Below are 26,388 nucleotides of genomic sequence, written 5' to 3'. Positions count from 1 at the left end.
TTGCTGTTCTGTGTTAGGTGCCTTCTACATCCAGAACAGTGGTTCTCATCCTGTGGGTTGTGACCCCTTTGGGGGTGGCCTAAGCCCATCTGCATATCAGATATTTACATTAAGATTCCTAAGAGTAGCGAAACTAGTTATGAAGTAGCAACAAAAATAATTTTGTGATTGGGGGTCATCATAACATGAGGAACTGCATTGAGGGGTGTCATCATCAGGAATGCTGATAACCACTGTCCTAGAAGCTTGCCTTGAGCTTCCTAGCCCACCCCAGGGCCTCTCCTCCTTCCTTTGAAAATTTCTACTTCATTGATTTAGCACATCTTCTTGTTGTATTCAGCACATTTGGGCATGTAGGTTGGAGTGTCCACCTGGGTATACACACAATGTTTATACATTCTTGCCTGTGTGCACATGGTCAGTTAGGATGCCTGCTGAGTTGATTGTTCACACGGAGCCCTCCTAGACCCCTTCCCCTACTATGTCTTCATGTTTCTGTACTGAGATATAAATATGGCCCATTCTTTCAGTCAATGCTTAACTACAAAGGAGTGAGTATCTGATCTAAATAATGTCAATAGGTATCCCTTTCCAGGACCTGGGGATGAGAGCCAGAGTTAGCACAATAGTCTGATGAACTGACCCTCTGTTACATGTAGGCAGCACCCAAGGAGCTCCCTGCCAACTTTCCTGGAAGAGGAAGGTAGAGCTTCTCAGACTGCAGGAAGCTGGGAGATGGAGACAGGCCTTCAGCTCTAGCCCTGGGATAGTCCCATCCAGAGTCTCAACTGCAAGCTTGTCCTTGAGTCCTATGGGACCTCTCACCTCCATGGACTCTATCCCCTGCCTCCCTACACTCTGACTTATGTTGGTCCCTGAGGCTCTTGCCATCTACAGAAAAGAGCCTAGCCCAGGATGCCTTTGGCACCCACCAGTGTGATATAGGCTGTTGTGATGTTTCTCAATCTGACCAATAATGACTTTTGTAGCATGAATTCAAAGACAGATATTGGGGTTAAAGCTGAAGATCAGAGAATCAAAGCGGCCAGCCACTAGAGAGTTCTCACCTCAACCAACACTCAGACAAAAGGAGTGATCCTGTCCTCAGACAGCATCCTCAAACAGCATAGACTGCACTGCTCCTCAGACTGCATCTCCAGACTGCATCTGTCTCCTAGTGCTGGGACTAAAGTTGTGTGCCACCACTGCCTGGCCTGTATGACTAGCTAGTGTGGGTAATTTTGTACTCTGGTCTTCAGGCAAGTTTTGTTTGTTAGATCATAAAAAAAATATCACCACAAACTTTTCATTTAGAATTTTACTGAGGTTTGAACATTGAATGGCCCCTACTTCTGAGTTGGTATGTAGAAAGAAGCACAGTAACAGTATGTGTTAGGTATTTACAGCCTATGAGACTGGCTTCTCACTTTCTGTAATATGCTTAAAACAAAAGGGAACAAAACTAAATCCAAACTTAGTGTCTGTGTAGAAATATCCACCAAAGCTGGAGATAAAATTAGTAAAAACTGGAAAGGTTAGTAGCTTTGGGATAATTCTTTATGGAGATGTGATTGGTGAGACAGACAGGGGAACACACTTGTTATATGTAAGATCTTATGGATCTGCAAGATTGTCACTTGAGAATTCCAAAGTGTTATACTTCTTGTGGATGGCTTATAGAATGCAGATTGCCTAGCTAGTCAGGCTCCCAGTACCCCCATTCAGTTCACAAATAGGGACAACCAGAATCTACATTGAAACATAATTTATCAGAATTATTTTCCTGGAGTAGTTCATGAACCACACTGAAGGATGCTTACCTGGAGAACATAGCCTTCTATTCCATCTGCCTCTCTGTCTATCATCTGTCTGTCTGTCTGTCTATCTGTCTGTCTGTCTGTCTGTCTGTCTGTTTAAATCTATGTATTTATGTATCTCTCATCTATCTAATCTCTCTATCTAAATCTATGTATGTATCTACCTACCATCTATGTAATTTAATCTATCTATCTATCTATCTATCTATCTATCTATCTATAAATCTACCTACATATCTACTTATTTCCCCCTCTCTCTATATCTCTCAGCATCCACCTTTTTTTTCTCTTTCTGATCCTTCTTTACCTGCCTACACCCTCATGTTTGTTCAGCTCTCTGAGTAAGCTCCCCACAACTCCTCCTTTATGCTCACAGGACCTAGCAAATGTTGGTACATTTTAAATGTCTGGCAAATGCTTGCTGCTTAAGTATTTCTTATGCTATAATTTGGGCTTACTCTTTTCTTGGCATTGAACCACACCCCGTACTATCCACATCAGTACACTGGGTAGTGGCTATCAGGTGAGCCCCACATCCATCCCCTGCCCACATGGAGCTACTCTTTTGAGTCAATGCTCTAAATTTAGGAGAAAATTGCACCTTGGGCCTACCAGGTAGGCTGTCAGGAGGAAGAAGAAACCATGACTCAAACCCGAAGGAATTCAAGTTTTAGACTCATGGAGAGGTCGGTAGAATGCTGGAAGTGCTATGGCCTTCATTCCTGGGAGCTGAGGTAGCCTAAGCTTATGGTTTCCTGTGTTTTCCTTAAGTGTTATGTTTAGAGTAGGACATAGGCTTGAGCTTGATGCTGTGACCCTTGAAGTTTTTTTGGGGGGGGTATTTTGAATTTGGCCTTGAGATTCCAGTTGAAGTTCTTGCAGGTAACTCAGCTGCCATGGTAACTTCACTGGTGCTGAATTTGCTGAGTTAATTGATACCTTCTAATCAGGAAGGAGGTGGAATTTGAAACCCTGGGAGGAATCAGTCAACGTTGCTAGATTAAGAATATATTATGAACTGTCATTTACATATTGTGAGCCTTTCCCTATTCATTCCATATAGGTTTTGGTTTCATCCCTGAAAGAAATGAGAATAATGATGCCATGTGTCATAAGACAGTTTTGGGGTTAAATGAGGTGATGGGAATAATTGGTGACTTCTAGCCTTAATGCAATTTTTATTATTAGCTGAAATCTTATACATGTTCACATATAGCAGATGTTTATAGATATCTATTATGACCAGACAAAGTTATATTTTTTGTGTGTTTGTTTTTGTTTTCTGATGACAAGATCAAGAAACTCAAAGCTTCCAGATATCTCAGGGTATTGTGAGAACATACCTATTCATGTTACAATGCAAGAGGAAGTTATAATGTTAGGATACAGCAATTCCCACATAAATCTCTGGCGGATGTGTAGTGGTCTTGTTTAATCCGAGGCTTAAAAGTTGGGAGGAGTATTTCTGGTGTGACAGGAACATGAATAAGCTGAATTGAAAAGGACAATATATTAGTTCACTTGACAAAAAATATTCAAAGTTAATGACTTAAGTCAGGCTTGATCCTATGACCCCAATAGTAACATCATGGCATAGGCACCCTTAGTATTTTCTCTGTGGCATGTGTAGCTTGCTGGTATCCTCTGGTTTTACATTGTATTCCTTCAGCATCTTAATGCTTCCCTATATTCTTTTCTGAGGCAGTCACAAAGGTGTGTGTGGTTTCCAAGGGAGGGATGTAATTACTACTGCCAAGTACAAGATGTGTCAAGGAAGGATTTGGAATGGGAAGCATCAGGAGATACAGGGGGCCAGTGGAGAGGTGAGTTTGGGCTAGGGCAATGAAGGATGACTCACTGCTGGGAGAGAGGATGACTGGGTACTGGCATGAAAATGAACCCAAATGCACATTTTGGGGTCAAGTGGAGGATAATGATATTTGTGGGTCTTTTATGTGTGTATTGGTAAAGCCATGGTCAGTTTAGTAGGTAAAGATCAAATCTGCTGCCACCAAGCCTCTCTGAAGCACTAAGGTGTCAGCTATTCTAAAGCAAGTGGCTTCAGAATCGTTGTAGGTGTCCTCCCAACACAGCCAACCTCAGACATGAGGTCTCTTGGGTTTACTCAGGATGATCTGGCTTTGCCAGACAAAACCACTGATCTTCACATATGCCTTTCTTCTCTATTGTGTTTTGGTGTAGAAGGCACCACTGGACCTCAGGATTGGAGGAACCACTATGACGCACATGGCAGGATTTGGATATATGCTGACATACGTGTCCAACCTCTGTGTGATGGAGGATCTCTAGAAGGAAGAAACTGTGTCTAACCCCTTGCAACTTTTCTAGCAGAGCTGGCTACATAGTAGATTTGAAAGGTTATTTGAATGGAATAGCTCAACCAAAGGCCACTTATTCCCCTAGTGAAGTGAAAATTGTGCTGAATTCCTTGGTGGACTATGTCAGTCTAGCATCAGATCCAAGTTCATTTCTTCCTCTTTGTATTTAGTCTTTCTTTTTGTTCTGGCATCTGCTCATCTGTTCATCTTCTTTCTCTACAGCAGGAGTCTGATCCGTCCTCGATGTCGATGTTGATGTCTGCTTTTGTACCTGGCAGTTCAGCTCTTAGTGCCGACACTGTAATTCGAAAGTATACCTTGTGAGCTTTATGTCGTAGAGAGAGTTGGTTTGAACTCTGTGTCAACATACCGGAAGGACTGATGTGTCCTTTTCTCTCTTTCACTCTCAAGTTTCCCTGGTATGGGCTCCTTCTGTAGCTAAAATACATAGAGAGATCCGATTTCTACAGAGATCTTTTGCAGAAGATGTATGTCTCAGGATTGTGGCCATGCATTCTTGGGGGAGGGAGGGACATGCCAGGCATGGCTAGAGGCTCCTCCTTTGGCTTAGGTGTTATGTGAAGACAAAGCTCAGGTCTATGTTATTTTAGAAGTGCAGATAAGTTTCTTGGCCTGGCAGCTAGTGAAATGCTGGCCTCCATAGGAGACTGAAAAGGACAGTTCCTCTTAAGGTCTGGCACTGCCTCTGATGACACTAAATCTTTCTTCCTCTACTGTAAAGAATTTTCAAGCACTTCCGTGTTTGAATGGATCTTCCTACTGGAGCACATGATCCAGACCTCTCAGAATTCTGGGCAAGTGCTAGTCTAAGAGTCTAGAGGACTTGGCATCTGTGCCGTTTTCTGTGCCCCTACATGAGTGGGACCGCCCTTTATCTGCCCAGTTTTGGGGTACAGACCTTATGGACAAGATTCCTGCTGTTCTGGTTTAAGATCTAGACCAAAGGCAGCCTGGGAAGAACAGGAACTCTGGACAAGGTGAGGTCCAGGCCAGGGGTTCGTGAAGCTTTGATGGAACTGATAAAGGCAAAAACAAGGAGATTCCCGGAAAGAAGAATCCCATAAATCAGAGAAGAGAGCTGCCCAGCAGTGAGCATGCCTGCAGAGATTGCTGACCCATGGTCATGAGCAAGATGGAGAAAAGGGAGATGGGGGGCTGGGTAGTTTCCAAGCCAGGGAGGATACACAGCCGCAGGAAAGTAACAGTCTGCGATGCTAACTTGAAGTATGAAATGGGTCATGGGATCTCCGGGTAGTCCTCTTTGGCATTTTGTGACTCAAGCTCAAATCTGCCTCCCTGATTATGGTGCAGCACCGACTGTTGGAACACCCAGAGGCATTTCCCCATCTCTTATGCCCTAGTTGTGATCTGTGGCCACTACATTTACAGGGATTCCCCCTCCCTGTGAATTCATTTCCTGTGAATATTTACCCAGTTAAGACCTCTTACCTGTTATGATTAGACCGTAATAGTAGCATTCTCAGCAGACTTTCACTCACCATGTTCCTGACTCCTTCCTCAATCTCTTTAGCCTCTCCTTAGACCTCTATTTAACAAATGGAGCTGAAGATCTTTAATGTGTTATGCAAAGCAGAGCAGTGACATGGCAAAAATGTCCACATCCTGATTCCAGGAACCTGTGATTGCATCCACACATGCTTGGTATGAAATGATTATCTTACACTATCAGGAGAATCCAGTGCAACCATGGGTATCCTTACCTGGAGAAGAGGGAGAGTGAAGAATCAGGGTGGCACCACGTGAGAAAGACTTAAGCAATCAGTGTGGACTTTGAGGGTGGAGAGAACCATGTTCAAGGAATGGGAGCAAATGCTCTAAAAGCTGCAAATGCAAGGACAATGGATTCTGCTCTAGAACTTACAGAAGGATGTAGGGGTGTGGCCCTGCTGATACCATGGTTGTAGCTACTTCAACACATTCAGAAATTCCAACCCCCATAACTGTACGTGATTTTAAATTTGTCATCATTTGTTACAGCAGAATTTGAGATTTGTATGCTCAGTCTTTAAAATCATCACTGTCTGGTTTCAGTCCATCCCCACAGCATGGCTTACATGTGGCTGGAAACATTGCACCCATTCCAAGCTCTAGCTCCCTCAGACCACAGCAGGTAAAGACCATAAACGGCAGCTTCCAGCCTTCTTGCTTATTGTCCTCTTGGTTTCTTAACTCCAAAGTTCTTGTCTTATTCTTCTATTAAGATGAACAGACAAAGCAGCTTCTCATCAAAAGCCTCCAGGAATGGAGGGTGCCTCTCCTCCATCCCAATTAGAAACAGCAAGTTCCATTAGAGCAAGCTTTCAGTCTTCTTGTGGGGCTCGCCTGTGATGGTGGGTACAATGTCTTCGGCCTCATGTCAGTGGTACCATGCCAACTGTCATGGCATTCCCTGAAGCATAGAAAGTGCTGTAGATCAGGAGCCCCACCCTCCAGTGGTCACTATGGCCTTTGCCCATAAGCGTCTATAGTGATTTTGAATGAGAAGCTGGCTTGATTGATGCTGGATCACAGATTGGTGAGGGTTGCCTGCTTCACCTTTTTTTTTTTTTGCATGAGAGGCTGGGCAGTCTCAGATACTCACAATCTTTTCTTTTTTTCTTCTTGGTTTTTAGAGGCAGGGCTTCTCTATGGCTTTGGAGCCTGTCCTGGAACTCACTCTGTAGACCAGGCTGGCCCCAAATTCACAGAGATCTGACTGCCACTGCCTCCCAAGTGTTGGGATTAAAGGTGTGCACCACCACCGCCTGTCAGATGCCCAAAATATAATAGCAGATAAAACAGATTTGTTGTTTGCCCCAAGGTGTTTTATAATCAGGTTAAGTCCTGCCTTTGATGCTTTACAAATATTCCAGACTAGTGGCTACCTGTAATCTGGGGACAGCTGATCCCCAGAAAAGCCACTGGGGTCAACAGTACTAGCATTTGGCTGAGTACTCCTGAGGCCTGGGAGGGAAACACTCCTTTTTTTAGGAGTGGGAAGGAAAGGGAGTGAATGCCTGGGGACAGGATCCATGCAAACAGCACCTGAAATGAAAGAGATGAATGACAGCGTCAAAGATTACACAGCAGTAACCATGGACTTGTATGGGCCTTGCTAACTTCAGTCTCATCACCATGTGGGCCACACAAAATGAGAACCCTGTGTGGGGAACCCTAAGCTTTCATCTCTGCATGAGGGAGAGACTGGCAAGGCTGCTCAGCATTTTGTGAGGCCCAAGTTGTCATCACTAAAGAAGTGAAGTGCTCCTTCTTGGGGACACAGCATTTTCTTACTCAGATGGCAGATAGCCTTCTTGGCTTAGGACAACACAGAGTGTATATGTTAGATGCAGGTGTGTGTTAGGTCTCAAGCTCAGGACCAATGGCTAACTGAAGTGCCTATTTAATGTATCAAAGCAAATGCTGGCCACCAGGTTCTCAGCATCCCAAGTACCTGTTACAGAGTCATCCTGACTGGCAAACCCAACCTGATGGGGAATGTACTGTGTATGTTTATCTTATTGATTATTGAATAAAGTACTTGTTTGGCCAATGAGACAACAAGTTAGATGAGAGTAGGAGTCAAAGAGGATTCTGGGAAATGTAGTAGAGAAGTGGTGATCCAGGCAGGAAGTGACATAGCAAGGAGACTCATATTTAAGCAAGGAGAAACAGGAAGTGTCCCTTTCCCCTTTGCTTCCTCCAGCTGTGCAATGTGAGCCACCGGCAAGAGAGGGAGCCAGCAGAAGACATCCTCTATAAGATAAGTCTTATAAAATATATAGATTTATGATAATTAAGATTGGGCTAACAGATGAGAATCCTAGTCATTGGCCAAGCAGCATTTGAACCTAATACAAGTCTCTCTGTATTAATTTGGGCCCTAACTAAAGCGCACACGTGGTGGTGGGGCTCAGTGGCTTTTGGCGGAAAGATTTATCATAACACCTACCCCTACCAACCCCTACCCATACCAACCCCTACCCTAAGCTTCTCCTGCTCCCCAGCTCCTCTTCCCTTCCCCCCTGCTTCTCTTTCCTATCTAACTCAGCCATTTTGGCTACATGTCCTCTTGTTTCTTCTTTTCTTTTGCTTTCCTGGCTCACTCCTGGCCTCTTGGCTCCTGGTTCCTCTCTCCCTCTCCCCACCTCCTTTTTCTTTCATGACCTAGTTCAGTCTAGAATCTTTCAGATGCCCTGGCTCTCTCATAGCTACAATAAACCTTCTTCACAACCATACCTGGGAGAACCCATGTCCTCATTCTTTCATTCAGTCTGCTATATGCCTGGTAGTGAGATAACTTTCTCATACTCCTCACAGTTAGCCTAATTATGGGAGGGATATATTCATTTGCAATATGAGGCTGCTGGGGGCTCAGTAAGGCAGGTTCTTGGTCTGCGGTCCAGGCAGTAAGATGGAGAGTCTGGAGTTCACAGCAAGATTATCTGGCTTAAAGCATCTGCTCTCCACCTAACAAACAGGTCGCCTGTATTTCTGGCTACATTGGTGGTTGTATATGGAAGCATATTTCTTGAGCCAGTTCTTTCCTTTGCTCACAGAGCCCTTGCCCTTGATCTAGAATGGTGCTGAAAGTGGTTGTATGGATGGGGTGATAGAAGGTTAGGAAGGTGTGACCTCAGATTACCAGTTAAGATGTCCCTTGGAGCTAGCTTGCTGACCCTGGTTCTGGGGTGCCTGCATCTGTGAGTGTAGGAGTTGGCAAGGATATCTGGCATTATTTAGTCCCATCCCTGTTGCTGGGCTGCCTGCTACTTACATCATTTCCAAGCCATGGCCATCTCTCTCATTTTCAAAGCCTCTTGAGGAAATGACAGTGAATGGATTTTTAATTCACTTTTAATGGCTTGTTACACAAAACTGGAACAACCCCCTACTATTCAGCAGCCATTTTTCATGAGCTCCTTGTTTCAACAACACCGTTTCCTTAATCTGTCATTTGCCTTTTTCCCTAGCTACAAAATTTGGTGAAGCACTTTCTAAACAATGGCCCACTTTTGAGGGGCTTATTAATGTCTATATCTTTTCCATTCCTTTAATACTGGAGATGTAGGTAAATCTGTCAACTACATGATTGGGACAGCTTTCACAGTTGGATGGTGCAGGCAGTGTTGTCCACCTCCTACTAGTTCTGTGCATGCTCTGCTCAATGTGCAAAGAGCCCTAAGCATGGCAGTTGGACCTTAGTAAATGTTGGCGTGTCCCTTCTTTGTTTATATTGCTTGTGTGTGAACTATTCTCAAGTCGTGCTCTTTTGCTAGATTAGCACTAGTGTCTACGTCAATGCATATCCCATCAAGTCCAAGGCCCCTCTGTGAATGCTCTGAGAACAACAGCTTTCTGAAACTCAAGGTAAGTTTGTTGTGTTCCCTTCCTCTGTATTTTTTGCCTTCTTGTGACAATCCTTGATATTCTTTCGAAAGTCACTTTGAAATTCCCTCTGGCAAGGCTAGGCAGACTAGCATGCCCAAGAAGACTTTTGAGAACAGTATTCTCAAAAGGGGGAAATGGAAAATTATATTTTCCCATGTCTTCCCATCACTCAAGCCTCTTGCTCTCCATGAGCAAGGTTCCTGTTCTCTTTTAAACTCCTGTGGTAGCACCTTAACTTCAGCAGATACACTAAATCTCTCTTGAAGAATGCTATGCTGTGGAAAGTGCTAAGCTCATAGTATTACTCTGAGGGAAACCGGGTTCCTGTCCTGGAGGATCATGGAAGATCATAGTTGAAATTATATGCAAGCAAAAATTATAATAGAAAGTAGTGTGTAGAATATTTCATATGTGTGCAGTAAGCTATGGGAATTTAGATAGAGGGGAGACCAGTTATGTTCTTGGGGACTGTGTTAAGGTTTCTATGGCTGTGAAGATACACCATGACTGTGGCAACTCTTCTAAAGGACAACTTTTAATTGAGATGGTGGCTTACAGTTTCAAAAGTTTAGTTCTTTATCATCATGGCAGGGAGCATGATGTTGTGCAGGCAGACGTGGTGCTGGCTGCATCTTGATCAGAAGGCAACAGGAAGTCAACTATGACACTAGGAGTAGCTTGAGCATAGGAGAACTCAAAGCCCACCCCCACAGTGACATACTTCCTCCCACAAGGCCTCTTAATAGTGCCACTCCATCTGGGGGTCATTGTCTTTCAAACCACCACAGGTACCAGTGATACCTGAGGGACCTGAGGATATTCACAGGGAGAAAATGGGAGAGCAGCCTCAGGGAAGGGAGAAGAACGTGTTCAAAGGAGGAGGAGGAGGATGCAATGGAGGCTGGATGGGTATTCCAGTGTGGTGGAGTTAGAAGTCATTGCAGGAAACTGACCCCAGAAGAGGCTTAAAATTGGCCATGGATCAGGCTGGGAAGACCCTTGTATTACCATGCTGAGGAAGTGAGCTTTGACCTTACAGACACCTTGGGACTTACTTGTGGCAGTAGGGAATAGGATTTGTGATCTACTATGAACTGGTCATTCTGGTAGATGGTGGATGACAATAAGGGTTAGAAACTAAGTAAGGAGTTGTATCTAAGGCCTCTGTAGTCATCTCCTACCTAAACTGATGATCATTTCATGTGACTGTCCGTGGCATTTTACATGGCTGGTAGCCCCCGCTTTCTAGAAATACTTTCTTTGCAAGGACTCCAGAACTGTACTTTCCTGGGCTCCCTGGATCTTCCAGGGTGGGGCTGGGAGAGAGTGGGTAGTCTTCAACTTTGGCTAAGGGAGCATCCTTTTCAACCTTCTGTTCCAGTGTGCCATTGTGATTCTGACTAATGTAATGCAACTGCTTTTTAGACCAGAAAGTAGCTTTCATTGTTTTCCAAGGAAGTGATACATGAAATCCCATTAGTTGCTGTGGCTTCTCTGGGTGATATTAATTGCTTTTGCAGTCCTGTCACAATCGTTTGTGGTTGTTCTGTGCACTAAAATAGTTGTGATGTTAACTACCACTTTCTTTGAATAAAAGAAAGAACACATGGAGAAAAGAAGAAATTATGGGTTCTATCTATCTATCTATCTATCTATCTATCTATCTATCTGTCATATATCTTCTATCTATTATCTACATAATCTATTATCTATCATCATCATTTATCTATATCTATTAATCATCTATCTACATGTCTATCATTTATCACCTATGTTTCTATCATCTATTTTTCTATCTATCTATCTATCTATTATCTATTACCCATCTATCCACCCATTTTTCTCATAAAGCAAACAAGGAAATATGTATAGTGGCCATAATATTCATTTCTATCAATGGTCATGAAGTGACAATTGATGAGCCAGCTCAACTCAAGTTTTTTCTTCAGTCCATTTTGTGTTTTCTTTGTCCTTAGCCAGCACCTTGGATGTTCGGCATTTCAAGCTGGTAGTGTGATCTTGTAATCCAAATGCTCATTCCTGAAGGGTCTGAGTTCTTAATAGTTTTCCTTTATTACTGTAGTCTTCCATTAACTTTTACTTTAGGACTTGAAAATAATAAGAGGACTTGAAATTAATTAGAGGATAATAGCAATTAAAAGCTTTCAATATCATTCTCCTTGGGTTCATTGTACAATAGCATCTACTTCCCCTTGATAACAGGGACAGATCACCCCAGCTAGTAAGTAACCCCTTTTTTTGCCTCTTAGTAGCATGAGATCCTCAGGATGGATAGATACAGACTGCAGTCTCCAGGACAATGCAACAGATGTTTTGTGTCATGGTGATGTCCTCCTGGGAAACCTAGACTACTCTATCAACAAAGACCAGAGTTGAGGGACATGAGGAGGAGACTATCATGTGGTAGCTTATAGCATCGAGCAATGAGATCAATAACCCTGTTTTTAACTCTTGGTTCTCAACCTGTTAGAAGATAGCTTCATAATCTTACACAGCTTTTGGCTCCTGGCCATGTGGCTACTGTATCTTCCAAAGGTCCTCAAACCTTGTCATCAGGCCAGCCTCTTCTGGCTGGTCAGGTCTGTGTGGTGCCAGTAAATTCCACAGACATGCACACCACTCCCCTCCATCTGTGTGGTGACATGAGCTCCTTGTTGGACGGCATGCCGTGCAGAGTACTGTGACATTGAAAAGAGCAGCAGGTAATGTAAGATTGTAGTTCAGGCATAGTTGATGCCAGAGGGAAAGTCGGTCCCAGAAGAAGTTGCTCCTAGGAGGGGTTTTCTGTAGTCAGCCTGACTCAGGTGCTACATGGAAACTAGATTTGTGTTGGCTAGTTGGGGTACAGCAGTTATACAGCTCCTTCTTGGTGAGAAGTTCCATCCCCTGAGACAAATCCTCCATCTGCAGCACAATGGCTGCTGCTTACAGGTGCCACAGGACAGCAAGTTGCTTAGGAAAGAGTACCATCAGTGGACCTAGTTCCAAGAGTCTGCTCATAGTAAACAGCATTGTGTTCACCCCATGCCTATTCGAAAGTCCAGCAGGCTGGTTTTCTTCCTGAAGTTCTTCAACTTTGAAACCTTGTATCCACAATATCCTTGAGTCTGCTCACATCTCCCTTAATTCCATTGATCCCTGATGTCTCCAGGTGTTGTTTCCAGGACAGGCTCTCCTTGCTGAGCTCCTAACTCTGATATCAAGCTTCGTATTTGATTTCTGCATTTCAATATCTCTTGGACATCTTGAACATACTGCTCAATGTTGGCTGGATCTTTTCTCCAAACTCTCCTAGAGTCCTCATCTTATACTTAGTTCGATGCTTCCAGAGTCTCAGTCCCAGAGACTGATGTTTTCTTTGATGAGGCTCTCTTAATTATACCTTGTTGTCTGTTTCTCACCAAATTCTTTTGGCTTTGTCCTCAAATGTATTCTGTGCCCAGCTCTCCCCATTCTCTGCCTTTCCTGCTTTTACTAAGGTTCAGCCCACACCTTGTTCCACCTGGGTGGGTACACTTGGCTCCAAATTCACTTTTGTTCCCTCCCTGCCAACAGCAACTAGAGCATACAGTTAGAATTCAAATCTCCTCTTTACATTGATGAACCAGCCTGCCTCCATCTTAGGCTTGAAAACCATCTTAAAGACAAACTAGATTCAATCATGTTTATGATTAAGTTTGCTTATCAAGGATTGGGCTATGCCCTGCCTTCAACTACAAACGGTTCTGTACTGCCTGTTCCAGGAAAGGGGCAACCTTGCCTTTGTTTCAAATGATTATTATGACCACCAGTCATCAGGAGGTCGTTATGACCAACTTGTTATGCTTGTGTTCTGTTTCTGTAACCTCCACCTATTTGCCTGCCACATCCCCCATTTGCAATCTGCCTACTCATGAGCCATAAATACCCTACTTCACCCATATCTAATGTTGGTCTCTCGAATTCCACCTTTAGGGAGAAGCTGACTGTGTTCACAAATTAAAAACAAAAGGCTTGCTTGAATTAATTGATTTCTCTAATTTGGCCATGATGATTTGGGTCAGTGGTCTTCCTCCTCACACCCGTGGCATTAACAATATCTCCAGTATTTTCTGGTTTGACTTTGAATAAGAACCAAAGCCCTTCTGGCTGTTCCCCAGGTATCGGGAGACCTTGCCCTCCTAGTCCTTTAGTCATTTTCTGAACTCATCTCTTATGACTGTCACCCTGTACCTCTCTAGCTTCAGTAATCTTCTTACCATCCCTTGAATTTTTCAAGCAGACTCCTGCGCCAGGACCTTTGCACTGACTTATTTTTCTGTCTGTCATGTTTACCATCAGAGAGACACAAGAATAGCATAATCTGTCACCTGGCTGAGAAGTCCGTGCAGATGACAGCTTGCTGTCAAACTCTTGCCTGGACTCTATTTTCTTCTGCTTTGAGCCCCTAGGGCCACCCTGTCTATTCCAGTTTCTCGTGTCCTCCTTGTGTAGTCCTCCCCCCTACTTGCTATTCTCCACCCTCTGACTGCTGGCATATGCTGTTTACTTTTCTCCTCAGTTAAAATGTAAGCTTCATGTTGGCAAAGATGCTGCCTCGCTTTCTTCTTTGCTGAATTCTGAGGAAGTATGGGCTAGTAAATGAATGGCAAGTTGTGTAGCCCAGAAGTGGGGCATGCTAGTGGACAGTGACACATTTTCCAAAGCCTCAGTGTTGCTCTTGCCTTGTATAGGACAAGGAATGATCCAAAGATCACACGGAATTTCTCTAGTAAGCCTCAGTGTTCCCACCCAAATGAACTAGGGACAGGGCCTCACAGTTTTGTAAAATGTCACGCATCATATGTGTAGTGATGACATTGCAAGCTCTTTGTGGTAATTAGTTCTCTACCTTCCCAACTAGACTTTTAACTCATGGTAGGCAAAATTGCCATTTGTTTTCTTCTGTGTGTGAAGCGAGGACCCAGACAGCCTTGTACCGAGAAGTCAGCTGGGATCTGGATAAAGATGTGTTTCTATTCCCTGGAGGTTGAGGCTCCCCCTTGTGGGAGGAGATGCAGAGACTGCAGTAGTGCTGAGACTTACAGTACATGCTTGTGGCATTCCCAAAGAAGTGTGTGTCCAGCATCTCATTTGCATTCCGTTGTTAATTGCTCTTGGTAAAGAAAACCAGCAGGGCCCTGTTCCAATTAGCAAGGACAGAATGCTCTAGTTGGGGGCAATGATAGGGCAGTACAGTTTACTTTACACCCTGTTCCCTAGTAGTTCTAGGAATTGAACTAAAGGCCTTTGAAGTGTTCTCCCAGTGGACCATGGACCCAGCCACCCATTTAACATTCCTGATTTTAAGACAGGTCCTCACCAAGTCATCCAGGCTGTCCTGTACCCACTCTGCAGCTCAAGTTCACCCTGAACTTGTGATCCTCCAAGTACTTGTCCTTACAGGTTCATGCCGCTGCCCCTGGCTGTCCCGTGTGTTCACTTCTCAGCAGCTTGTTCTTCTTCTGACCCCAAAATTCCTGTAGTTAAAAGGCTCCAAACACAAAGGAATGTACAGAGATGAAAATGGTCATTACCTGGGTTGATCAGCCTGTACTGGTGTAAAAGCATTGGGAATCATGCTGTGCTCTTTAAAGATGTGAAGTTATCACACTTGATCAAGAAGGAAGGGAAGAAACAGAAAGACATAAAGGACAGAAGGGAGGGAGAGAAGGAGGGAGGGAGAGAGGGGAAGAGGAGGACAGGAGTCCCTTGGATTTAAAGGAATCAGGCTTTCAGAAAGGTTTAATGAACTAAAGTAATTTTCCTTCCGAGTAAAATTTTACAGGCATTAAATGTTCTCACTCCACCGACTGTGCTCACGGCAGGAATGTCTTAGTGATTTATGAATTTGCAGATTGTGCGTTATCCTTTCAGAGGACAGGAATCCCCTGGGGCTTCCAGCCTACCTTCCTGAGCTGAGCTGACTGGATTGGCCAGGTGAGAGCAATGGCTCTGAGCTGCTGTCTCTTCTGTTTCCAGCAGGCTCTGGAGCAATGGGCATTTTTTAAAGAAGGAGTTTAACAATGCCGGAATTTGAATTGTCCCCCACCAAATAAGGTGGATCATTTTCCTTTGCAAATGGCATCTTCAAGGCAGCCCCATGACTTCAGGCCAACTTCTGTAAACAGAGCAGGGGACAAAGTAAATTTAGACATGGAAAAAGTTAAGACGATTCTTGGTGCAAAGAGGCTACAGTTTCTGAGCTGGGTGTTTCCTGTCATACAGAGTATGATACATGAAAAGGATGGAAAGACCCTCACTACAAAACTCTCCGGCAGCCTTGCGTAGGGTCTGGGTTCCTTAGTTCCAGTACAGAGAATCTGGAAGGCTGCAGATAAAGGAAGCTCTAAATTTCATGCTGGTAGGAACCGTTTCTATTTTAATCACTTTATTTCACACAGTGTCTGACAGAGGGCAGGGATAAATGAGTGAGGGAGACAAGGGAGAATGAGACACAAGGACATTAATTGCTGGTGTTGAATATCTACCTTGCCTGGGCACCTGGGAAGATCGGAAGACATGAGAAGTCTGAGAATGAGGAGAGTGTATGTGGGTAGGCAACCAAGACAGTGCCAAGGCCAAATATGCCCCTGTTGCTCCTTTACCACACAGTAAGTGGCAGATTTGCATAGATACGTGCTTCTTCGCTACAGTGGACTTTATGGTTCTTTATATGCAGGATACCATTCTTTCCCATTTATAAAACTTCCCCTTCACTCATAGGGACCATACCGAATTATGGTTACTCCCTTCTTGTTCTTCTAGTGTTTTCCATGTCTTACTTTCATCTCTGAGAAGGACTCCTGTGCACAGCACCCAACACGTGGTTGGTCCTCTCCTCCACAGCCTGTGAAGTCGGCCTCTCAGCTGTTTGTCACTCCTGGGATTGCCCCTTCTGCCCCATTCTCTATTCTGTCTACCCCTTATGAGTTAAAAAGAAAGACTCACAGCAGGCGAGCAAGGAAGCAAGTAGACACCATTACAATATATCCTGATTCTCACCATATATTAGAGCCAGCATTTACAGCCCTTCCTTCATGGAGGCTTTGCTATTTATATTCTGTGGATGCAATGGCTTCCTCTTCTCAAGTTACCCATACCTCTCTCCTGAATTTATCATCTCATCTCTTTTTTTATTGTCATCATTTATAATCCAGCCAAGGACCTTGCATAGTACATGGCATGAGTGAGGTCATGTGCTTGGCACTAGGGATGTAGGGTGGAGTGAGCTGAGATTTTTGACCTTTGAAATGTCACAATCTTACAGAGGAGATGGAGGATCAGAATGAAAGTCTAGGGATATGGGGTGCAGCTTTAGAATAAGGTAATATGTACTGATATCTTCCTGTTATGAGCTTCTTTGCTGTATTTAGTCATGTCATGAGTTTCCCTCACATTCTGTGTATACCTGTGGATACATGCAGTCTATGGGAAGGGACAGGTGCTGTTTACTCATGATTTAGTCCAATTTATTTTCATTTATCCTGATATATTGAGTCCTGCATGGATTTTAGCCAGTTAGGCAGAAGAGATACTTGGCCAAGTATGCAAGGAACCTTGTCTCCTAGCAGTTTGTATAGTTATTTTCTCTGCACACACACAGACCTGTTTTCTGAGTTCTCATCACCCCCACGCCTTGAACTCCTCTGGCTCTTTTTGATTTCCATAATGTACCTGGGGTCTTTCCATTTCTTCGAAAAGGTGCTTAGTAAACATTTATGGAGTTCATGAATGGGTGATAAACTCCCTGAGAGTGTGGGGATGCCTAAGTGTATGGGGATATTTTCTTCTCTCTTTGTGTCTCGCTGTCTCTCTCTCTTTACAACCTTGCACATGATCCTGTATCACATTGACCGTGTGTAGGAACAAATCAGAGCAGAACTAAGAAGGACAACTTGGGCCTGGTGGTACCAGGCCTCTGGCTGGCTGAGGGACAGGGGTTGTTTGCTTCACTCTGGAAGACCCCTTATCTGTAAAATGGATAGTGTGCCTGCCCATCCAAAAGGTTTGCCAAGAATATAGGAATCACAGAGTAGGACTTCATTTAATACTTGATCCCTGCTTTTCCTTATTTGAATTTAACTGCCATGCCCGTTCTTCTAGAGCAATCCCTTGAAACATTGCTGTGGATCTGTAGTCCATCCAATGTGTGGATCTGGAGTGCTCCCAGGCATGCTCCTCTCTTTCTCTCTGGTCCAAGTGCTTGCTCAGCAGTCTGGATCGTATTAGGTGTTTTGTTGTGTTGATGTGCAGTCTTTTCTGGCAATTTCCTTTTTCCCAGAGGCTGCTGCAAGGCTCCGAGTGATAAGAGATGCCAGGGATGTGAGGGCTGTTTCTTTTTCTCTTGATTTTGTTTGTTAGTTGCAGATGTAATAAGCCTAAAGGTTATGTCATCATCTCCTCACAACTGTGTTGATGTTCATCAGTGCCGGGCTCTAGTGGAAAGGAAACTTCTCAAGCCCTTTATGTCATGTTTTGACCTTTCCTTGGAGGACACTGGTGTGACTATTCCCTGCTTGTTTTATTAAATCACATCCATCCGAGTTAAAGAAAGAGTCAATGTCCAGATCAGAGTCTCCCTGTGGTGGAATGTGTGGCAACAGCATAGAGCTGGGGGAAGACTTGTGTGCGATGGAATCTTTCTCAGAGTTTGGGCCTCCAGATGCCCTAGGGTGCTCTCTGGACACTGCCTAGGTTCTACTGAGTCAAACTTTTTGGGGTGGATCCAACAGATATGCATTTACCAAGCTCATCTTGTTCCCTACATGACCTTTGGCTTCAGAATTACTCATGGAATGCAAAGAGCACCCCCTTGGAGTGTTGCCTTGGAGCACTTAGTCAAGTCCAGTTACTGTAAAGTGTCCCCCACTTCTTGTGTCCTTCTGGTAGACTGAAAGCCATCTCTGGCCACAGTCTGAGAATTTCCACCAAAATAACAGCATTTGCCATTGGCTCAACAGCCCTTACTGTGAAGAACCTTCAGATTCTGAACCTGACTGTGAGGAGAATGGGGGATAAAGCATCCATCTTCAACTTATTTGTGGTCTATTTGAGAGGACAATCTGTGTAACACCCAGGAACTGGTGAGATCATGCTAACTGGAAAATCATGTGACTCACTTGGAAACAAAAGTTCAGAGGAGAGAACACTAATAGACTAGCTCTGAGAGGCTGGTTGAGAAAGGTGGACTCTGGTCTGTTTCCAGAGCAACAGGTGGGAAGGTACCGAGCAGTGAGAAAACAGTCAATGATGCAAGCAAGGGGACTGAGAAAGCTGAGATGTGAGTATGGCTGACCAAGCAGCAAGACCTTAGGAAACCTAGGCAGATGAAAGTAGAGGACAGAGTTTGGAAAACTAGAAAAATGATAATATGTTTGGAGTGCACCATGGAGAATCTTAGAATGCCAGTGTCAGGTGTCTGGGTTCCATGCTTTGTAGATAGAGTCAGTTAAGGATTCTAATCAAGAAAGTAAGTTAAGAGGACAAGTGGAAATCACCTACAAGGAAAGCAGACACCAAAGTGTGAAGGGATGTGTTTGTAGGGACCCTTCAGCTAGCAGGCCCAAAGCTAAGATCTGCTTGGAGGAACTTAATAGGAACAATGGCTGTGAAAGAAAGCAGCCTGGACCGTGCGAGATGCAGTGATTCCTGGATGGTGCAGCAGTGTTGACCTGAGACCAGGGAATAGACAGATTGGGACAACCCAAGGAAGGCTAGCTGGGGCTGCCATGCAGTTTTGTGTAAAGTCCAGATTCTTTTAGAGAAGTGCAAAGTCAAAGTCACTCCTCAGAGGAATCCCGTGTTACTGAGAAAGGAGTGTGCCTTGTGTCCTGTTGCACTTAGTCGTAGATTGACATTAGTCCTGTGGAGATACAGACTTGGCAAGCAGGGAGCAGCACCCAAGGTGGGGGCTTCAGTCAACAGTGCCCCCTTCTGGAGGAATGGCAGCTTGTCTGGCTATGACACTGGGGGAAATGAAGTGATCTGCTTCACTCCTGAGACCCCAAGATGGCCACTCTGACTTATTCTTGGTTGTACTGGTGAATTCTTTCCCCAGTAAAAGGTGATCAAAAGAAAGGATAGAAAATGCTGGTGTGCGTGCGTGCGAGAGAGAGAGAGAGAGAGAGAGAGAGAGAGAGAGAGAGAGAGAGAGAGAGAGATTTAGCAAAGAGGAAACTACCTGTGACGAGAGAGACCAGGACCACTGAGTGACCCTGGAGTACAATGCATTGTGTAGGTTGCATGCTCCTTCCTCCTGTGTTGCAATAGTATCAATAGTATACCAGGTAGCTTGGAAAAGTCTAATGTTTTACACATACCCATGCTACTTCCACAGAAGAATCCCACCTCTGAGAACCCTAAGGCCTCCATGATAGCTTACAGAGAAACTGGATGTCCCACCTTGCATGAACTCCTTTTGGCCTCTAATAGGCCACGATCTCTCTCTCATTTCTTTCTTACTTTACACAGAAGAAATGGAGATAGGGCTGATTGACCCCATGGAGTGCTGGATGAGAATGAATCTCCAAGTGAGCACTTCATTGTGAGTTAAATGCCATAAAATCTTCAATATAATGGCTGCTTATTTTTCTTTAATCTTAAGTGGATACCTTGAATGGGAAAGTCCCATCCTGGAAGGAGAAATTAATTATCTCAGAGAGAGTTTAATGGCTGCTGTGCAAATGAGTTGGAGGGAGTTAAAACTGTGGAATGGGAAAGAGTGCAGCAAAGTGAAATGAGATGCGTATTAAATTGAGATAAACACAATTATAAGCAGCTGGGGGCGTGGGTCACCCACCTGCATGTTGCTGCGGGTGGTAGGGCTGGTGCACTTGACATCCTTGTGGACAGAAGGCTTTGCTTAAGCTGCTCTCCTGGTACATGCTAGAGGCAGACATGGAGCTGCCTGATCCTCAGATTCTCAGCTAGAGAAGAGGAAAGGGCACAGGGACAGATGAAGCACCAGTTCCAGGTATTCACCCATCATATCTCAGACAGCTCTAGCTCTCTGGGTTTCCTAACTTCAGCTGGAGTCTGGAAGATAGTCCCAGAGTCCCGTGAAGTCCCCTGACCTGCTTACTGTGAGGTAGCGGCAGTTGCCATATGATCAGTGGCAGGCAGTTTCAGAACATTGGGGACTGAGCCTGCTGCCATTCAGGTATTTGTGTCTGATGAAAACACAAAACCTCTTTGAACTCCTTCTGTAGACAGAAAGTGTCGACCTGGTTCCCTCTTAGTCTTTGAGGTCCCGTTCTGTACATCAGAGTCATCTTGAGAGCAAACGAAAGGGGGGTGGGGTGTCCCTGATCCCTGGTTGGCCTTGGTAGTGAGCAAAGCCAGCTGGCCTGGGCCTGACCTTGCAGAAGGACAGATGTGTAGAGACCACTGTTAGTGCCCAATTAATTCCTGTTGGCACATTTTCTTTCAAATGCAAAGCACTGTCAGGATTAAAATAAATGCCACTAGTTACTGGGGTGCATTACATTAATAATTTTGTCCCCCTTGCTTGATCCTATAAGACTCCTCCAACTCAGCGGATAAACACTAAGCCCTCCTCTGAGTGATGCTAGGTGCGATGTATACTGCTACATAAACTAAAGTAAGCTTCCTTTTCCCCCCTTGTCCCTCTTCTCTGCCCTTGCCCCTACCCCTTGCAGGTTATACTGATCCTGACGAAATTGTATGACTTCAACCTGGGGAGTGTGACTGAGAGTTCTCTGTGGAGGTAAGTGGATTAGACCGTCTTAAAGCTGCCCTGGATGGTTTGGCTGGGGAGAAACATAAGCTGAACAACCAAGAAGCCCATTTTAGAAGGAATACAGGGCTTGCACCTCTGGTGCCCCAGGTGCCGTAGGTGAGAGCTAGCTATGGGTGGGACGTGGGCCTGACACTCCTGAGGACTTGCCTGTTGTCCATTTGCCTTGGCAATTTGTTGCTTCTGGAGGCCTCCAGGGTCTGTTTCTACTTGGTGAATCAGGGGCTGGTTAGAGATGGAGGAGGAAGATTCTTAAGCAGAGACCCTTGGCAAGGGGGACTGCTGCTGGGGCAAGGGGTTCTTGCTCTGGGTGTGGATCTGGCCCAGCAACATCTCTAGCACTTGGAAGATGCTGCAGTTTTCAAGAAGCCAGTGCCTATGTAGACAAAACAGATTCACACTGGCATGGTGATGTTCATGGTGCCTTTGTGAACCCTTCCTACCATAGAATAATACTAATTTTATTTTGTATTACATAAGGAAATATTATAATGGGCAAAGGGCCAATATGTTAACCACCTATTTTAAAACATATTTTTCAACTTAGAAGTTTATTTGCTTATTTTTATTTCAAAAGGAGTTTTAGCACTCCCCCCCCCCCCAGTTCTGTAGATTGAATGAACTGTATGTGCCTATGAGGGTAAGAAGACATCCTGATGACAATCTCAGAGCACACAGGGCTTGGCAGAGAACGGCTGGCACAGACAGGAGGACTCTGATTTTGCTATGATTCTGGGAGTTCCTCCTGTGTGCAAATCTGTTGGGGAATATTTGTGTACACTATAAAGATGTATCTCTGCCCAAGACACCTTCTGATTGGTTTGAAAAGGAGTTGAATAGCCAATAGCTAGGCAGGAGAGAATAGGTGGGATTTCCAGGGAGAGAGAGGAAGAGGAGGAGGAATTTAGGCACTGGATTTCGTCAGAGACTCTGAAGAAGTCAGAGGTATGGTACAAGTGGCAGAATGTGGATTAAAAGAGACAGGTTAAGTTATAAGAGCTAGTTGCAAAAAAAATGGCTAAGCTAAGGCCAAGCTTTCTTAATTAATAATAAGTCTGCAGGTCATTATTTGTGGTCTAAAGATAGTCCAACAGGGATGCTGGATACACAAACCCTCAGGCCTCCTTTCACACCTTGCACACTCACAAGCACACTGGCATGCACTCACACACTGGGCAATGGCAAGCATCACCAGCTATTGTGACTTGGTACCTTGTGCTCTGAGCTTACTGCTGCAGGCCTGGAGAGCAGGTTTCTTTCACTTGTCATCATTGAGGAGGATACTTCCTCTAAAGGCCTCTTATCTGGCTGCACACCACCCAGTGCCATGTCTTGAGGGTTTCCTGGGCCTTGCAGGGATCCTGGAGTACAAGATGACACATTATCTGGCTTGCATGCTTATCGAGGGCTAGTCAGAGCAGATCTCACTGAAAAGGTATCAGCTACATTAAGGTTTGGGGGCTAACTTATCAGATGGTAGAGGCCTGCCTCCCTTTGTATAGGTTGTCTCGTATTGAATTTTGCTGTTTAGTAAAAGTTGGTGGAGGTATGAGCTATCCCTGCCTCTAACAGAAGAGAGCTGGGTGGATTCCACTCACGCAGTATTGCCTGGGAATTAGATCTCAGAAGCCTTGCCTAAAGCCCCCAAACAGAGATGCTTCACGACACTGTAAGCCTCACTCCTGTGCAGTCAGTTTGGTCCAATCACAGAAGCAGCCAGTAAATCCTGGCCTTATGTTTAGGAACACCTATGCCTGACACTTCGTGTTTTAGAAAAGGTTTGGCTAGTTCCAAGGATGGGCCATGGAAATCCAGAGGACGTGATCCAGTTGCTTGATGACAGTCTCAGAAGTAGTCAAGTTTTCCCTGATATGAGAGCTGTGAAGTTCTCCAGTGGATGCAATATACAACCAAGTCACTCCAGGCACTTTGACATCCAATTGCTGGAGTTTAAGTGTGGGTGTGTACACTGAGCAAACTCTGTAACTCACCTTTGGACACTTTACTCAGCTCTGTGTATTAGTTTCCTGGACTGCTGTAACAAGTGACCCCTCGTGAGTGGCTTGAAGAAGGAGACACTCATTCTCTTAGTTTTGTAGTCCGGAAGCCTGAGTTCAGGGTAGTACTAGGCTTCACTCCACCATGGAAGTGTTAGGGAGGGAAACTTCACCTCTTTCCATGTTTGGAGGCTGCTCTCAGACCTCATAAGTGCATCCCTCCAATCTTGCCTTCATCTTCACCTGATAGTCACCTGTGTCAGTGCCCCCTCCCCACGTCATGAACACGGGTTTGTGGTTAGATCAAGGCCTCCACTTGGATAATCCAGGGTGATTTTATTTCAAGATCCATATTAGCATTAGCAAAGGTGCTTTTTAAAAAATACAGTCCTGTGCTAGAGTGTAAGGATCAGGATTAGATACATGCTTCAGAATACTCCATGGTTCAATACCACACCAACCTCTGAGACCCAGTTTTCCTTCATAGAAGCTGGGGGCAGTAAAGACCACACATGTGCCCTTGCTATGTTTTCCTTGTGGTTCCCCAAACACAAGCACCACACAGTCTTCTAGAGTGTCTGTGCTCAACTCCTTCCTGGTTTAGCACCCCAGGGGTCAGGGAGCCCATTCTTCCCTTTCATCTCTGCTTACATGTCCCTCATCTGTGAATTTCCCATTTCCTTGCCTGGCTACCTTCTCATTTCCAGCATTTAATCACTATTTGGCATGTTAAATATTTGCTTATTGATTTATTTATTGCCTACAGACATCCACTGGTGTCTAAGCTTTAGAGAGAGAGGAAGGCTTGTTTATTTTTTCCATTTTCAGTTAATGCCATGCCCCCAGTACCCAAAGGGGAATCTGGCACTCCGGAAGTACTTAGGACATGTTTGCTCAATGAATGAATTAGTTAGTGACTTGTAAGGATTAAATAATAAATGAAAAACCACTTAGGACAGTAGCTGGTTTAGGAAGCACTTACTTTGCTGTAATTATTAATGATTATTAAAACCCTGTGTGTTTGTATAGGGTTTTCATTTCATTATTGACTTTTCATTTAGGGATCCATTGCTGTAGGATCTTGCCAGAGGGAACTCCTGGCCATCAAGGGGTATGTTCTGTGTCCTCTAGTAATTACTACTGACTTTAAGGATAAAAGCAGGAATTAAGGAGGGAGGAGGAGAGTATTCCAGATTGTTGTCCCTTAGGCTCTCTTGGAAATAAGAATATCGATGTCTACCTTGTTGATGATAGATTTTTAAGGGATAGCTTCTTTGGGCTTGTCTGTAGGTAGGAAGAGAGCCAAATAAGAGGCAATGAGCCAGATGGGAGGGCATGGGGACCCATGAGTTGACTGAAGGGGCACAGTCCCAGGTTGGTTCCTCCAGTGCAGTTAACAAAAGCATATTCCATATGGTGTGGCATTTTGAGAACTTATAGAGATTTACTGGGCTTTGCCAGTGGATAAATGTCAGATAAGGATGCATTTATTTGTGTTAGATTTCAGGACTTTTAAATGTTGATAGATCCACTTTGGAAATTCAGTGCTAGAACATAAATGAAAAAGACATGACTCCTAAATTTTGCAGTCTTCTGCAGGCTAGTTTGCTGGGGCCACTGGGAGACCTTCTAACACTTCACTGTGTTCTCCATTGATCCCCAAGCTTATCTCTCATTTTCTTTTCCTGTATTGATGACGATGATGGAGTTTACAGCTAGAGCCTAGAGCCCTCTGGCTTTTCTCCCTAACACAGTGGAAAGATAAAAAGGAACTAAATTAACCATGCACCTTTTCAGCCTCCTGCCTTGGCTTAATGTGTTTAACCATGTTGAAACTGAATTTGCTGATTTTCTGTGTGACAGGGAAGCCCTGGAGTAGCAGATGTCTTGACAAGATGACATCCCCTGCTAGATTCCAGTGTGATGGGATTGTTTGCCCCCACTGGGTTAATAATTCAGAGGCCCTCTACTTCTAAATAAACAAAAAGATTGACAGCATCTAATTGTACATCTGTACTACCAAGGCCTTGTGGTAGTCCTTCTGCAGTTCTTTGGTCTTAAGCTGGAGGTGGCCATAGTTTTTCTTTGTTAACACTAGGATGGCTGTGTAAAGTTGCCATTTAGTGCAAGGGTCTGATGATCTCAGTCAAAGGACTCACATTGGAGTTTGAGTGCAAAGAACTGATGAATCAGGGTTGATGTTTTTGAGGACACAGTGCCTCCACTGAAAAATCTGGGTTATGATGCTAAGATTAGGAGCTTCCTTGGCCTATGGTATGACATTCCCTCTTCAATAAGTTGGAACTTCCACTAGAGAAGTCTTCCCCATTCCCAGCTCATTTGGTGTATAGGTGCTGTAGACTGACAGGATCTGTTCTGTTCAATCTGTATGTGGCAATACTTTTGTGACACTTCAATATACCTCTGCACACATGGGTACCCTTGTCTCATTTGGAGGCAATTAAAGTCCTTGTTTTAGAGAAGTTAGACTCTCATAAGGACAGTTAACCCACTCTGGGAGCCTGGAGTCTTTGATTCTAAATATATATGTCATGGCTAAGAGTTGTTTTGATTGACAGATGACGTGTTAGACTTGCCCATCCCAAGTGTAGTATCTGACAATGGTCCCTGAGATAAAAACACATTGCATGAGTTAGATACTCACACATGTGGGATCTCCACAAGCCTGGGGTCTCTACAATTGTTTTTCCGTAGAAGCTTTCTACTGGGTGTTGGGTTAGGGGTCCTCAGAGAGTTTACATGAGTTTGTAGTTATCTAAGCATGAAAGAGCCAAGAATAAATAAGTAAATATCCCTTACACATTTGGTGGACATTTGATCTTCATCTTTTACTTCTCTTGCTTTATTTCAATTACCACCTTGAAGAATGGGAGATAACTATCTTCATAGAAAAGCTACTAGGTTACAGTTTTTCCTCCTTCTGGCTACCTAGAACAATGAGGGTTCCTGGCTAGGATGCTTATTAAGAAAGGCTGATTGTCAGGCACAGCCTTCTGGAGACTCTT

At 44.3% G+C, this 26,388-nt stretch overlaps 1 protein-coding gene across 1 annotated transcript in view; it reads left to right on the top strand.

Annotated features, from left to right (window-relative positions):
* The window catches only part of Sorcs3 (sortilin related VPS10 domain containing receptor 3), a 625,100-nt gene that overhangs the window by 165,421 nt on the left and 433,291 nt on the right, over positions 1–26,388 (top strand). The window contains exon 2 of the mRNA XM_027407465.2: positions 21,268–21,335. Coding sequence (XP_027263266.2) covers positions 21,268–21,335 — 68 coding nt within the window. The remainder of the gene's footprint in view (positions 1–21,267; positions 21,336–26,388) is intronic.

The sequence above is a fragment of the Cricetulus griseus genome, chromosome 3 (genome assembly GCF_003668045.3).
Source record: "Cricetulus griseus strain 17A/GY chromosome 3, alternate assembly CriGri-PICRH-1.0, whole genome shotgun sequence".
Lineage (NCBI taxonomy): Eukaryota > Metazoa > Chordata > Mammalia > Rodentia > Cricetidae > Cricetulus > Cricetulus griseus.
The sequence above is the reverse complement of the archived record's forward strand: the minus strand, read 5'-3'. Positions and strand labels throughout refer to the sequence as shown.